Genomic DNA, 17,301 nt, shown 5'->3' with positions numbered 1-17,301 from the left:
AACATACATATTTTATTCCATTTTTGTGAACTTGAATATTAGATTTTCAAAAGATCCTGAAATAGTTAGACTTCTTTGGATTTTAATTTACCAGACTTGGTTTAGGGTTCATTAACAAAACTTGGACTCTAATTAAACAATTAGCATCGCAGTGATCCCAGGCCATCTCTTCTAACAGCAGGAATACCGTAGGTCCTGGGAGTCGACTCTAGCTCCATAAGGACACCATGTAGAATGCCTCTTAAAGCTAAGGTGACATTGTAACTGGAACACTTATGAGGCTGGAGGGGCCACTTTTAGTAATCACACCCTGACAACAGGCATCAATAATGTTGGTCAACCTCCTTAAGGACTTAGTGGTTCAGATCTACAGCTTTCCAGAATTGATCCAGAGTTCAGATAAAAACCAAGGTATCTCTGCCATTTTGAAAGTTCATTTGTATTTTAAAATAATCATTGATTGCCTCTTAGGAGACTATTCAAAATTGAGAAATACACACACACACACACACACACACACACACACATACCCCTATAGATAATAGGTATTGTTTTTCTTTTATTAACTTTTTGGTAACTTTTATTAATCTCCATTGTAGCTGTAACCAAGACTGACATCATGCCCAAATTCTGTAACTTTATTAACATAACATGAATTTTGTTCTTTGTTGAATAGTTTTTAATGAATGCTTTTCTTACGGTTGATTAAAGCAATTTTGCCAGTGACTTTTAAGTAGTCCCACATGGATGGATTTTAAATAATACTTAATTGACAAGAAAGTTGAAGAACAAAGAAAGTGGTTAATCACTAGAGCTTGTAGGGCTTTAAGGAAGACTAATTTGACAGTTTTAGTTATATAGGTTTTCTAGTACCCATAACTTGCTTAAATTTAAATTCTCTCTTGTTGCTTTTACAGTTCAAACTAAAAAAAAAAAAAACAAAAAACAAAAAAACTATCTGTTTGCAAAATAAAATATTGTACCCAGATTTCTGTAAAAATGGAGTTGTTTTGATTTAAAATGCCAGTCATGTTGATTTCATGAAGATTTGGGAAATTTTGTCCTATTGGGAATAATTACTATGAGAGCTAAAAATAATAGATATATATTTTTTTTCTTTCTTTCTTGAAAAAGCTGGACCTGTGATCTGCAGAATGCTGAGTTATCCCCCAACTCGCCGAGCCTTAATTGTGGGTTGTGGACTACAAATGTTCCAGCAACTCTCAGGCATTAACACCATCATGTATGTATTTCTTTCTGGCTTTTTACTGAAAAGATTGTGAAAGGATTATTTTACATGAAATAGTAAAAAGTATTTCATGTAAATACTATACTCAGTGATTTATTCTGATTAAATGTATGGCTTCTCCTTTTGGGAGATACTAACTTTACAATTTTTTAATTCCAGTAATTTGTAACTAGAAAAAGGTGATTTATTTTGTTTGTTATATTATTGGCTTTATTTGATTCCATAAAATGTCTCTTTTATGACATCCAATACCTCCTTGTATTCTGAGCTTAAATATGTCATTTTTTATAAACCATTTCCTGATGGTGGTTGGAAAGTAAAATAGAAGGAAATCACCTGGCATTGCCAGAGATTATGGGCACACAGATAACTAATTAGTTTCTTTTTGGTGCAGTCTACTACAGTGCAATGTGATAAGCACATTAGTAGAAGTACGTTGATTATAACCAGAGTATGGTAGAGGGGAAATTGAGTGGGAAGGATAGTGGGGAATACAGAAAAGTTCCCTGTTCTCTAATTGTAAGAGTAATTCCCAAAGCTGTATGTTTGCTGGGGGTGGGAAGGACTAAATATTAGGGGCTCTACTAGGTTTCCCTCATTCAGTATTAAACCCATTTTTGAGGGCCTCTATTGCCCTAGACCTACAGCAGTAACTAAAGTAGACCTGGGTCTTGTCCTCATGGATGTACAGGCTGGCAGAGGAAGCACACATTAAATAAGCTCACAGTTAAATATAAGATTTCAAATTATGATAAGGGCCAGACAGGACTCTCAATTCTCCACAGAGTAGACTTTTAAGATCCTAAATAATAAAATGCAGTTTAGAGAAGGTTATGTGCTTTCCCAGGGCACATATTGTTAGATCAAAATCTACCACATCTTAGAAGTCCTCCCCACCCCCTTCCTATTGATTGAAGTTTTTCATGAAGAAAATACAAATTATATAAAATTAAATTTTCTCTGGTAAACCATTTGTATTTGAGACTCTTGATTTTTTTAATTACTTGAGATATGATGAATTATTTAGTGACAGTTTGAGAAGAGTGGATTGATTAAAATATTTTTAAAAAATAAGGATTAGGACCCAATGAACCAGTAGATTAAATCAAGATTTGTTAAGAAACTCCATTTTCTATACATTCACACACTTTGTGGATTTGACTTTAATCATAATGCCTGTTAGATGTTAACTTTCGAGACTACATTTTCAATATTTTGTCCTGTCCTCCTTCTCTCTGACATTACCTTTCATTTTTTCTCACCTTTGCCAACTCTCTTAAGGCTCATCTGTTGGTCTAGTGCCAGGCACGTTTTACTTGTTTGTTCTCTGAATTTGGTACATCATGACTTGTTCTGAGATGTGTCCACCTTCTGCAGTCTGGTGGAAGTAGAGAATTGAAGCTAGGCTAGAACCAAGCATCAAATAATCGGATGCATTAAGAACCCTATGTGAATTCATTAGCTGACCAACCTAATATGTGTTCTGTTTCTGAAAATATGTTTTGTTTGTTATGCTTTTTTTTCTAAGCATTTAAAGTTGACAAGTATAAAAGCATAGAAAGTGAAGGATTTTTCTTGTACTTTTTTTGTTTTCACTTCAAACAGGTACCAAAAACAGAGCCAACTCTAGTTTATGGGTAGTGACTGGGGCTAATGTGTTCCTAGTTTGAAATGACTGTCATAATCCATTAGCAGTAACTGGTGTAAATTGAGCTGATTGACATTGTCAAATTTTAATAAAACATTCATTTCTCCAAAGCCTCACTTTTTTCATGAAGATCAAGTGATAAAGGATCCTGATATCCTCTAATATTTATGATAGATGCACTTTGCTTATCATAAACTGCACATGATATAGGCAGTGTTGTCATAGAGCTTTTGTTTGCATTTGATTTTCAATCCTGGAAAATAGGAAGAATAAAATAAAGTAAATGATGGCTGAACTTAGACTGTGTCTACATGATGTAAAACAGCTAATCAACTTCCTGCATAAATTAATATGATGTTCATGTCTAGAGGTTAGAGGATTAGACATTGAAATAATACAATACCTATGCTGAGTAACTGTTGTTTCATAATTTCAGACATTCATATTATAAACCTATAAAATTTAGTGTAAGTCAATGTCATTATGATATACTGTACTACTGTTTACTGTCTGCATAAAAATCGACTAATCTGGGACTCTTATATAATGTGTTTTCTCTTGCTCTCTAGTCTTTATTTGTGTGTGTATATGTGTGTATCTTTTTCCATTATTCTCAAGATTAAGTAAAAACTATCATAAACTTTGTTTCTGATTTAAAATAATCTATTAGAGTCTAATAATTTACTTTTTGAATTATTAGTAGAAATTTTAATTATGCCTTCTTTTATTTTGTGTTACTTTGTTAATTCAGAATATCTTTCCTATGGATATTTTATTACATATAACACATATATTTATGTATATAAAACTTTACTTTTTTTCCAGCTTCTTCCCTTTTAAGTGAGAAATAAAGCAGGCAATGCTTTTATTTTAATTCAACCCTAATAATGTATAGAAGTTGAAATATGTTTTTTAAAGTTCTGTCTTGCACCTCAAAATCTGAGTGAACTGAAATATGAGGTATTTTGAATTCTATTTCTCACCAAGGTGAGTTTATAGAAAGATTATATGGAAAGATAATATTAAATATTCTATTAAAAGATAAATCATCCTCACAGCTGTGTTGTTTAACCTTACCATGTTTAGTTTTTTCTCTTCTCCCTCAAAGAATCCTTTATTCCTATTCCCTTGACCTATTTACTATTCTGTCACAGTTGACAAAATAGATTTTCTTCTTGAAATACTTAATCTTCTTTTCCTTTACCATATTTATCTATAGATAGTATATCATAGATATAGATATATATCTTTTATTTGTATGATAGCTTATGTTTCTTTATATCCCAACCCATACATTCTCATCCTCTACCCTACCGAATGGAGGACGTGTAAGTTCTTAAAAACATTACATATTTCAGACATTACATTTCACTTTTAGATGAGGCAATTTTTTTAATAATATGACTCTCATCACTTAATAATTTCAACATGCAACTGAATTTATTATCTTCCTTTCTTCACAGGAGAGAAAGAATAGAGAAAATGGAGTACTGACTTTCCTAATATAAGAGTGTTAGTATCATTGCACTGTATCTCATAGGCCAATAAAAAATTTCTGCATGTGTCAAAATAAAGAAGAGGAGTGACAGATGAAGATGATGATGGTTAAAGTAAATTCAAGAAATTCTCGGCCGGGCGTAGTGGCTCATGTCTGTAATCCCAGGACTTTGGGAGGCCGAGGCGGGCGGATCATGAGGTCAGGAGATCAAGACCGTCCTGGCTAATGCAGTGAAACCCTGTCTCTACTAAAAATACAAAAAATTAGCCAGGTGTGGTGGCAGGTGCCTGCAGTCCCAGCTATTTGGGAGGCTGAGGCAGGAGAATGGCGTGAACACAGGAGGTGGAGCTTGCAGTGGGCCGAGATTGCACCACTGCACTCCAGTCTGGGCGACAGAGCGAGACTCCGTCTCAAAAAAAAAAAAAAAAAAAAAAAAGAAATTATCACTGTGATCTATTCTAAACTCTAGTTATAATATCAAAGATGTTCCATGTTCAATTGAAAAAATATTTATCTGATGACTATTAATAAGTAGACCCTTCCCACATTATCATTATGACAACCAAAATACATGTGTTCACATTTGGAGGAGGGAGGTGTAGGTAGTGAGAAAGAAAGCACCAAGTTCTATGTGGGTTTGATAATGTCTTTATTTTTTGAGGAACTTATAATAAACTATATTTGGGCATATTCTGATAAGGAGATAATCAGTCTGTCTTGGATGAATGAAAGGTATCAGATTTTCACCTAAGAAGACCAAGTGCTTAAATGACTCTCTTTAAGGTTACACAGAAAAACAGTAGTAAAGTGGAAAAGAAAATCCAGAGTTTAAGCTTTTGAGTTTGCTTCGGATAAAGAGAATTGTGGGAGAATCTTCTCTGGGACATATGGTCTTTTACTTTTTAGCCAATCTCCTTGCAGAGTAATATTGCTAGCTTTATTTTCTCTTCTTACTCTCTGTCTTCTAATAACTCAGAGTAAGAGTGGAGAGTAAGTAATCCCATTGTGTATGGGCAGATTATTCTTGCTTTCAGAATAGATTTACTTTAACCTCCAGGAGATTACTTCTTTCACTTTACTTACAAGAGATAGTGGAAGCCTTCAGAATATATGCCCTGGTAATGATAATGTTAATAGTAGTCATTTATTGAACATCAAATCCCAGGTGCTACTCTAATATGTGTTAACTCAATAAACACTAACAGAAAAGGTGAAAAGTAGGACAAAACTGCTTTGAGCCCCTCAAGTGGTATATTTGTTATGGTCATGACAATAATAAACATTTTTTACTGCTTTACATATTTAACACTCTAAAATATTTTTATAGACAGTATCTCTCTTGATCTTTGTAAACATCCTGTCAAGTAAGCAGGGCCGCTCTTCTGTTGGTTCTCTAGCCAAGGAAGTTAAGACTTAATGAATTAAGTGACTTTTCCACCATCACACAACTAATAAGTTTTAGAACTACAGGTGCAGCCCAATTTTCTGATGCCAGATCACATGGGCCACCCTTTAATTGTAGAGCACCTGGAATTAAATATTCAGAACTGACTATTTAAAGCTTGTTTGGGGTTAAGGTACACAGTAAGTAATCAAAGTTTGTGAAATTCAATACCGTCCAAGGATTAAAACCTAAAATGAGAACACACACCCCCACTGGAGAAGCTGAAGATCTCTTGTGGGAGAAGTTTCCGACTTTCCCTGGAGCTGAGTCAAGTTAGAGAGCCAAGTGAAATATGGGGATAGAGGAAGCGGCAGAAAGGCCCTGGTAGCTTGCTGGATCCCAAGCAGCCCATTCCTGCCTGGCACCACAGCGTTCCATCAGGAGGGTGACCAGAGGAGCAGGGGATAAAACTCCACAGGGAGAAGAAATTCTGTAGCTGCACTTGGTAACAATTTGAATGGGGCAAGAAGCCTCCTGGCCAGAAGGGAGGATGCAAATTCGGCGTGCAGACTTCACAGGTGGGGGAAGAACTAAAGCCCTTTTCTTTCGCAAATGGGAGGCAGATAGCCTCAGACAAATTTTCAAGCCCATCTCACCCTCTGCCTGGACACAGACTTGGGGCTGTTGCTGGGACATGGTGGGAGTGAGACCAGCTCTTCAGTTTGCATGAGAGTTGGATGAGGCCTGTGACTGCCAGCTTTCCCCCACTTCCCTGACAATCTGCATGACTCAGCAGAGGGAGTCACAATCCTCCTAGGTACACAACTCCAGTGACCTGGGAATCTCACCCTCAACCCCCACAGCAGCCACAGCAAGACCAGCCCAAGGAGAGTTTGAGCTCAGACACGCCTAGTCCCACCCCTACCAGATGGTCCTTTCCTATCCACCCTGGTAGTGGAAGACAAAGGACATATAATCTCGGGGGTTCTAGGGCTCTGCCCACCGCCAGTCCCTCTCCATACTACTGCAGCTGATGCTTTCTGGAGAGTTCCACCTAATGACAGGAGGCCAACCAGCATGAAAATTGAGCATTAAACCACCAAAATTAAGAAGCCTCATGGGGTCCATCGCACCCCACTCCCCACAATCTCCACCGGAACAGGTGCTGGTATCCACAGCTGAGAGACCTATAGATGGTTCACATCACAGGACTCTGTGCAGACAACTCGCAATACCAGCCTGGAGCCGAGTAGACTCACTGCGTGGCTAGACCCAGAAGAGAGACAACAAACACTGTAGTTCAGCTCATAGGAAGCCACATCCATAGGAAAAGGGGGAGAATACTACATCAAGGGAGCATCCTGTGGGCCTTCAGCCCTAGACCTTCCCTTTGACAGATCCTGCCCAAATGAGAAGGAACCAGAAATCCAACCCTGGCAATATGACCAAACAAGGCTCTTCAACACCCCCCAAAAAATCATGCTAATTCACCAGCAATGAATCCAAACCAAGAAGAAATCCCTGATTTACCTGAAAAACAATTCAGGAGGTTAGTTATTAAGCTAATCAGGGAGGGACCAGAGAAGAGTAAAGCCCAATGCAAGGAAATCCAAAAAATGATACAAGAAGTGAGGGGAGAAATATTCATGGGAATAGATAGCTTAAAGAAAAACAGTAAAATTTCAGGAAACTTTGGACACACTTTTAGAAATGCAAAATACTCTGGAAAGTGTCAGAAACAATTGAACAAGTAGAAGAAAGAAAGAGCTCAATGACATAGTCTTTGAATTAACCCAATCCAACAAAGACAAAGAAAAAAAAATAAGAACATGAACAAAGCCTACAAGAAGTCTGGGATTATGTTAAACAACCAAACCTAAGAATAATCGGTGTACCTTAGAAGAGAATTCTAAAAGCCTGGAAGACATATTTGGGGGAATAATTGAGGAAAACTTCCCCAGCCTTGCTAGAGACCTAGACATCCAAATACAAGAGGCACAAAGAACACCTGGGAAATTCATCACAAAAAGATCTTCACCTAGGCACAATATCATCAGGTTACCCAAAGTTAAGATGAAGGAAAGAATCTTAAGAGCTGTGAGACACAAGCACCAGGTAACCTATAAAAGAAAACCTATCAGATTAACAGCAGATTTCTCAGCAGAAACCCTACCAGCTAGAAAGGATTAAGGACCTGTCTTCAGCCTCCTCAAAAAAAAAAAAAAAAACAATTATCAGCCAAGAATTTTGTTTCTGGAGAAACTAAGCATCATATATGAAGGAAAGATACAGTCATTTTCAGACAAACAGATGCTGAGATAATTTGCCATTACCAAACCACCACTACGAGAACTGCTAAAAGAAGCTCTAAATCTTGAAACAAATCCTGGAAATACCTCAAAACAGAGACTCTAAAGCAAAAATCACACAGCATCTATAAAACAAAAATACACTTTAAAAAGAAACAACAGAAAACAAAAACCAAAGTACCCAGGCAAGAAAGAACATGGTGAAAGCAATAGTACCTCACATTTCAATACAAACATTGAGTGTAAATGGCCTAAATGCTCCACTTGAAAGATACAGAACTGCAGAATGGATGAGAACTCACAAACCAACTATCTGCCACTTTCAGGAGACTCACCTAACACATAAGGATTCACATAAACTTAAAGGGGTAGAAAAAGGCATTTCACAGCCTGGGCAACAGAGCGAGACTCCGTCTCAAAAAAAAAAAAAAAGGCATTTCATGCAAATGGACACCAAAACAAGCAGGAGTAGCTATTCTTATATCAGACAAAAGAAACTTTAAAGCAATAGTACTTAAAAGAGACAGAGATAGTATATAATGGTAAAAGGCCTTGTTCAACAGTAAAATATCACAATCGTAAACATGTGCACCTAACACTGGAGCTCCCAATTTATAAAACAATTACTAATAGACCTAACAAATGAGATAGACAGCAACACAGTAATAGTGGGAGACTTCAGTACTCCACTGACAGCACTAGACAGGTCATCAAGACAAAAAGTCAACAAAGAAACAGTGGATTTAAACTATACCTTGGAACAAATGGACTTGACAGATATATACAGAACATTTCATCCAACAAGTGCAGAATACACGTTCTATTCAACAGTGCATGGAACTTTCTCCAAGACAGAGCATATGATGGCCATAAAATGAACCTCAATAAGTTTAAGAAAATTGAGATTATATTAAGCACTCTTTCAAATCACAGTGGAATAAAACTGGAAATCAACTCCAAAAGGAACTTTCAAAACCATGCAAATACATGGAAATTAAATAATCAGCTCCTGAATGAGCATTGGGTCAAAAATAAAATCAAGATGAAAATTTAAAAATTCTTTGAACTGAATGCTAATGACACAAGCTATCAAAACCTCTGGGATATAGCAAAGGTGATGCTAAGAGGAAGGTTCATAGCCCTAAATGCCTACATCAAAAAGTCTATCTTGGTGGTGTTCCAGGTGCCACTGGGGTATGAAAAAAACTCCTGCAGCTAGTTAGCCCAAACAGCCACCCGTTTTGTGCTTGAAACCCAGGGCCCTGGTGGTGTAGGCACCCAAGGGAATCTCCTGGTCTGCGGGTTGTGAAGACCATGGGAAAAGCGTAGTATGGGCCAGAATGCACTGTCCCTCATGGCACCACAATCCCTCATGGCTTCCCTGCCAGGGAGCTAAGTGGTCTAGCTTGGCAGATCCCACCCAACAGAGCCCAGCAAGCTAAGATCCACTGGCTTGAAATTCTTGCTGCCAGCACAGCAGTCTGAAGTCGACCTGGGATGCTCGAGCTTGGTGTGGGGAAGGGCGTCCACCATTACTGAGGCTTGAGTAGGCTGTTTTCCCCTCACAGTGTAAACAAAGCCACAGGGAAGTTCCAACTGGGCAGATCCCACCACAGCTCAGCAAAGCCATTGTAGCCAGCTTGCCTCTCTAGATTCCTTCTTTCTGGTCAGGGCATCTCTGAAAGGCAGGCAGCAGCCCCAGTCAGGGCCTTATAGATCAAATTCCCATCTTCCTGGGACAGATGGGAAGGGGTGGCTGTGGGTGCAGCTTCAGCAGACTTAAATGTTCCTGCCTGCCAGCTCTGAAGAGAGCAACAAGTCTCCCAGCACAGCTCTTGAGCTCAGTTAAGGGACAGACTGCCTCTTCAAGTGGGTCCCTGACCCCCATGCCTCCTGACTCGGAGACATCTCCCAGCAGGGATCGACAGACACCTCATACAGGAGAGCTCCAAGGGCGTCTGGAGGGTGCCCCTCTGGGACGAAGATTCCAGAGGAAGGAACAGGCAGCAGTCTTTGCTGTTCTACAGCCTCTGCTGGTGATACAGGCAAACAGGGTCTGGAGTGCTCCAGCAAACTCCAGCAGACCTGCAGCAGAGGGGCCTGACTGTTAGAAGGAAAACTAACAAACAGAAAGGAATAGCATCAACATCAACAAAAAGGACATCCACACAGAATCCCCAACTGAAGGTCACCAACATCAAGAGGTAGATAAATCCATGAAGATGAGGAAAAAACAGCACAAAAAGGCTGAAAATCAAAAACCAAAATGCCTCATCTCCTCCAAAGGATCACAACTCCTCACCAGCAAGGGAACAAAACTGGACAGAGACTGTCTTTGATGAATTAACAGAAGGAGGCTTCAGAAGGTGGGTAGTAACAAACTCCTCCGAGCTAAAGGAGCATGTTCTCATCCAATGCAAGGAAGCTAAGAACCTTGATAAAAGGTTAGAGGAATTAATTGCTAACTAGAATAACCAGAGGAATAATGTTCCTCTAGAAAGCTCTGAGAACTGATAAATAATTCAGCAAAGTTTCGTGATACAATGTTAATATACAGAAATCAGTAGCTCTTCTATACACCAACAGCAGCCAAGCAGAGAATCAAATAAAGAACTCAACCCTTTTTACAATAGCTGCAAAAATATATAAAATACTTAGAAATATACCTAACAAAGGAGTTGAAAGACCTCTACAGGAAAACTACAAAACACTGCTGAAAGATGTCATAATGACAAACAAATGGAAACACATCCCATGCTCATGGATGGGTAGAATCAATATTGTGAACATGACCATACTGCCAAAAGCAATCTGCAGATTTAATAAAGTCACTGTCAGACTACCACCATCATTCTTCACAGAATTAGATAAAACAATACTAAACTTCATATGGAACCAAAAAAGAGCCCACATAGCCAAAGCAAGACTAAGCAAAAAGAACAAATCTGGAGGCATCACACTACCTGATTTCAAACTATACTGTAAGGCCATAGTTACCAAGACAGTATGGTACTGGTATAAAAATAGGCACATAGACCAATGGAACAGAATAGAGAACTCAGAAATAAACCCAAATCCTTAAGGCCAACTGATCTTCTACAATGCAAACAAAAACATAAAGTGGAGAAAGGACACCTTTTTCAACAAATGGTGCTGGGATAATTGGCTAGCCACATGTAGGAGAATGAAATTGCATCCTCATCTCTAACCTTATATAAAAATCAACTCAAGATGGATTAAGGACTTAAACCTAAGACCCGAAACTATAAAAATTCTAGAAGACAACATTGGAAAAACCGTTCTAGACATTGATTTAGGCAAGGATTTCATGACCAAGAACACAAAAGCAAATGCAATAAAAACAAAGATAAATAGTTGGGACCTCCCACAGAATGGGAGAAAATCTTCACAATCTGTACATCTGACCAAGGACTCATATCCAGAATCTACAATGAACTCAAACAAATCAGTAAGAAAAACACAAACAGGACCATCAAAAAGTAGTCTCAGGACATGAATAGACAATTCTCAAAAGAAGATATACAAATGGCCAACAAACATAGGAAAAAATGCTTAACATCACTAATGATCAGGGAAATGCAAATCAAAACCACAATGCAATACCACCTTACTCCTGCAGGAATGGCCATAACCAAAAAATCAAAAAACAGTAGATGTTGGCATGGGTGCGGTGAACAGGGAACACTTCTACACTGCTGGTGGGAATGTAAACTAGTACAGCCACTATGGAAAACAGTGTGGAGATTCCTTAAAGAACTTAAAGTAGAACTACCATTTGATCCAGCAATCCCACTATTGGGTATCTACCCAGAGGAAAAGAAGTCATTATTTGAAAAAGATACTTGCACACGCATGTTTATAGCAGCACAATTCACAATTGCAAAATCATGGAACCAACCCAAATGACCATCAATCAACAAGTGGATAAAGAAACTGATATATATGTGTGATGGAATACAATGCAGCCATAAAAAGGAATGAATTAACAGCATTTGCACTGACCTGGATGAGATTGGAGACTATTATTCTAAGTGATGTAACTCAGCAATGGAAAACCAAACATCATATGTTCTCACTGATATGGGGGAGCTAAGCTATGAGGACGCGAAGGTATAAGAATGATACAGTGGACTTTGGGGACTTGAGGGGGAAGAGTGGGAGGGGGCAAGGGATAAAAGACTACAAATATGGTGCAGTGTATACTGCTTGGGTGGTGGGTGCACCAAAATCTCACAAATCACCACTAAAGAAGTTACTCATGTAGCCAAATACCACCTGTACCCCAATAACTTATAGAAAAATAAAATGAATAAATAAAATGTTACAAGTTATGTATTTTAAAAAACCAAAACCTAAAATGGCTGTTTGTGTGCTAAAAAAGAAAAAATCACAGCCATCTCAAGAACCATTAACCTTATCAGATTCTTAAGTTTTCTGGTACCTAGCTAAGTCCTTTGATTTATATCCTGATCTAGAGTTCCTGGACAAGCTAGGCTGATGGTTGAATGAGGCATTTATACTTGTTAATCATATTTAATTAATTTAATTTTCTAAGTGCAGTATTTCTGGATCTGTTCCATTCTCATATTCTATCCTCAACAAGCACTCCTGGTATTAAAAAAAAAAAAAAAAATACCATGCGATCAGGAAACATAGCACAAGCACACCTGGTCAGATGGTGATAAATATAGAGAAGAATAAAGGTGGCTGGAAATAAGAAAGAAAACAATAAGGGTTTGTACACTTTCAGATTGTAAATCTGACCTAGAAATGAGGTTTTGCTCTCTTCGAGGTCTTCCACAAGGCAGGATGAATGTATTAGAGCAGCATCTCACTAAAATGAGTCTTCCCCTCTCTGCCTCCCTAGTCCAAAAAGCTGTTGGAAGATAAAATGTTTACTCATTGAAGTATTTCCAGATTAGTGAATTTGTACTCATTTGTGTTCATTGGCTGAAAGTTAGTGAATAAATAGGAAAATGTTAGGGTTTATGGCTCACTCTTTTGAAAAATGAGTGTCATGTGAGGGGAAGAATATTAACCCAGGAATCAGGAAAATTAGATTCAAGGTCTGTCTCCACCATGGGACTCTGGGCATGCCAGTTAATTGCTTTCAGTCTAATTACCTATAAAGTGAAGTAGATGGACTTTTAATGTGCATTTGAATGAGGGCAAATGGAGTTTCAAGTAGAATGGAAGCTAAAACATTTGAAATAGTAATACTTGAAGCCTTTCTTGGATGAAAAGTTATCAGACTGTAGAAAAATAGTTTTGGTCAAAAAAGAAAAATGTACTCTGTTCAACACAATTTTTGGAATATTTATTAAATGCTTACCGCATGCTGATCATTGTCTTAGAGGCCTAGCTTCTTATATGTTAAGACCATATTTTTATTTCCCTATCGTGTCTTTGAAGAAAGACAATCTAGGTTACAGCTGATAATGCCTCTTTATCCCAAGATTGTGTAGCAGACTTATCACCTGATATGATAGACTTTCCTTGGCTTCCATAATGTAAGAGTAGGCTCAAGCCCTATGAACTCCACTGGCTTCTCAACTCATGTGCACATGGTTTATAAGGGAAGGGGTGTACTTTCTCCCTCTGGAGTCTAAAACCCTTTTTGATGGCAGGTAGGTCACTCACTATCCTAGCAAACAAAACAAAGCACTCTCATCAGAGGAGGCTTGGAGCAGAATGCCTTTGTAGTGAGCCATCAGAATGTTTCTAATCATTTTCCATTTCCCTGTGTATGTATTGCACACCTGTCTCTGTTTAGGTTGCCCCAAAAGCAGGTTGCCCCTAAGGCAAGGACTTGGGTGCAGATGATATTTTGGGGACGATATCAAGAGGTTGAGAAAGGGAGTAAGGAAAGTGGGATAGGGAAGGGAGAAGAGGCAGTAAAGAGAGCAGTGGTAAGGAGGCTATGTCAGTAGGCAACTGGAGCGCAGTCTGGCTGAGTACTCTCTGAGGAACAGTGTAGGTTGTCCTCAAAATTAGTCGAGGGGTATTTATCCACAATCCCCAGTCCCTCAACTTGAGTGTTGTCCCTGAGGATGTTAAATGCACTCCCTCCAGGTTTTCCTGAGAAATCACTTATGATGCCAGAGCTGTCATGTAGACAAGTAGAGAGACAAAGTTGAGCTAGAAACTGCCAGATTCTATAGTGAGTTTCCATGATGGCTGCAGGGTAATTCAGAGGGTGATCTAGAATATATGGGGCAAGGCATGAAAAGCACCTCTGAAAAATCCTGTCTCCAAATATGTGTAAAAATAAGTTAGCACAATATGGATGTGAACTTTCTTAGTACCTGTTCATGGATATGGCAAATCCATTTTTAGTAAAAAAAAAAAAAAGGTCAATGATCCCTGGCTAACCATGTGGAAAATAAGCAATAAAAAGTGGAGATTCATGCTAACAAATGATGAAAATGTATTTTCTTGAATATTATTATCTTTTTTCTTTGTATAATTCACAAATAATTTTTGTCCTGTTATAGGAATCTGAAAAATACATCATTAATGTATTTATTTATGCCTTCAACCAATATTTACTATATCATTGCTGTAGATTCAAAGATCTGTAAGCTATAATTCTTTTCACTGAGAAGTTTGTATTATAGCTAAGGATATAGACACACAGATAATTACAGTGCAACATAATAAAAGCCAAATTAATACACTGTAGGAACACAGGAAAATGAGTGATTAATTCTACCTAGGGATTGAAGAGGATACAAATGATTTTTGTTGTGTTTTTAAAAATTTATTTAAATGGAGTTGTTTTGTGTGCAGCAACATGGCACATCAAATACTAATACAACCTTTGGTGTTAAATCTGGATTTGAATCCAAACCCAACACACCTACTTTCTGTGTAAACTCCACAAGCTACATAACTTCTCAGGTCCTCAGTGATTTGGAAATCAGGAATTATACCTCCTGAATGTGATTAAATGAGAAAACATGTATGATTCAGGCCCGTGGGAGCAACTACGTCTGTGTTCACTTTCCTTCTGCTCCCTGTGTACTACGGTTTATAAAATCCCAGGCGTTTGTGGAAAGCAGAAACATCCCACCGTTAATCCACCTTCTTTACCCTATACCTGTTGATACAGGATTTGAGGCATCCTCTGGAGACACAAAATTGCTATAATACCCTTCTTTATGCATGTCTCTGTTTTCAGAATACGGGAAAGAATCATGATGGTGTTCTTCTTCTAGCTTGTACATGTTATAGTAGTGCCCTTCACTTCAGTATTAGATGTGTTCTTTTCATCTTAGATTTATGTCAAGGAGAAAAGACCTCAGTGACCTTAGGATGACAAGAGCTAATAAAGCTTCCTTAGAAGGTCAGGGATCTGTAGCTAAATATGCCCCCATGTGGCATGACTTGTAGTTTACATCAAAAGATTGTCTAATCCTTTTGTCATACTTTCTGAATCAGATGTGAATTTAAGATTCTGTGGTTATTAGTGGAAACTCATCTCCGTGGTTTGTAAGATATCAGCAACTAAGGTTTTGGGTTTTTGGGTGCCTCAGGACATCTTTAGAAATATGAAAACATATTTCCTCACCTTCGTTTTTCTGACTCATATGTTTCACTGAAAGATAAGGAGAAGAAATGGAGATGCTGTTAATAAGTTGAAATAGCATGAAATCCAGGGTTGTGTCCCAGAAAATAGACTTTCTGTGCCAATAAAGTAGAACCTTGTCCCCAATATGATATGTGAGTTTGAAAGTAACACCAGCCTGGCTGATTCCGGGTAGACTATTGTAACATTGTAGAAATGCCCAGGTCTTAATTCACTCTTTACACACAGGTAGCAGGCACTCTGTGAGGGACCAGAGATACAGAATATGACTTACCCCATTTTCAGGGAACTTATGATCTCTTTTGCTTATCTTTAAAAGCATATGCTGTGACCCGTCTTGAAAGGTTGCTTGAAGATGAAATGAGACAACAAAGTGCCAGCCACAAAAGATGCGAGGAAGGTCTATTTTCCTCTTCCCAGATTTACATTTATTCCTGTCTATGAGTTCATTCTCCATGCTCTCATCACTTGGCCATGGTTCTTCTGAAAAAATGGTCCCTCACCTCAGCATTTCATCTTAAGTCTCTTTCATGGCTTTTCCTACTCAATTTGAACCTTAGTGGTGGTGCTGTCCAGGTCTTGGCTTGCAGCTCTACTCAGAGACCTATTCCAGTCCCATTAGGCCAATGACCATCGACATGTTAAAGAAGACCTAATCTATATTGCAGGTCAGAACTCCTCTGCCATATGTACTCATATATTCAACTGCTGAACATTTCTACTTTTGAATATTCTACTCTCACCAGTCTCAATGTGCATAAAACTGAATCCCTATCACTCTCTGCTAATTCTTCCCCTCCCCTTATAATCCTCTTCTCAATGATGCATGTGACCAGTTGGGTGCCCAAGCCTGTAGCTTGGGAGTGAACACACCCAAATCAAATCAACTGTAATTTCCTTCAATTTTACATTCCTAATATCTCTTGTATCCTTCCTATGATCTTCATTCCATTTTCTGTCAGGCCTTGCTTTAGCCAGAGCTCACATTATTTGCACCAGAATCCCACTCAAACCTAAATTTAAGAAGATGAGTTGGTTTGCAATAAGGAAATAGGGCCTAAAGGCAGGAAATATAGCTGGGCCTGGCACAGGGTGGAAATCAGAAACTGGAGAGTCACTTGCTCAACCTCTGTGTCCCCAAGGTTTCTTGCTCTTATTTCTGTAGGGTGTATGCATCCTTCTTTCTTCTTTCTTTTAGAGAACAACCTCTTCTTTTGCTTATATCTGGTCAATCTCTACCACCGTAACTTTGGAGTTACTTCTAGTTCAAGCATCCACAATAGATTGATTGGAATTGTCAGAATTCTTTTTTTTTGTTTTGTTTTGTTTTGTTTTGTTTTGTTTTTTTTGTTTGTTTGTTTTTTAATTGATTTATTATTATCATACTTTAAGTTGTAGGGTACATGTGCATAACGTGCAGGTTTCTTACATATGTATACTTGTGCCATGTTGGTCTGCTGCACCCATCAACTCGTCATTTACATCAGGTATAACTCCCAATGCAATCCTTCCCCCCTCCCCCCTCCCCATGATAGGCCCCGGTGTGTGATGTTCCCATTCCTGAGTCCAAGTGATCTCATTGTTCAGTTCCCACCTATGAGTGA

At 38.3% G+C, this 17,301-nt stretch overlaps 1 protein-coding gene across 1 annotated transcript in view; it reads left to right on the top strand.

Annotated features, from left to right (window-relative positions):
- Positions 1–17,301, top strand: part of SLC2A13 (solute carrier family 2 member 13) — a 389,333-nt gene that overhangs the window by 176,569 nt on the left and 195,463 nt on the right. The window contains exon 4 of the mRNA XM_025403622.1: positions 1,135–1,243. Within this exon, the coding sequence (XP_025259407.1) occupies positions 1,135–1,243 (109 nt within the window). The remainder of the gene's footprint in view (positions 1–1,134; positions 1,244–17,301) is intronic.

This window comes from Theropithecus gelada, chromosome 11, assembly GCF_003255815.1.
Source record: "Theropithecus gelada isolate Dixy chromosome 11, Tgel_1.0, whole genome shotgun sequence".
NCBI lineage: Eukaryota > Metazoa > Chordata > Mammalia > Primates > Cercopithecidae > Theropithecus > Theropithecus gelada.
This window is presented reverse-complemented; position numbering and strand designations above follow the sequence as displayed.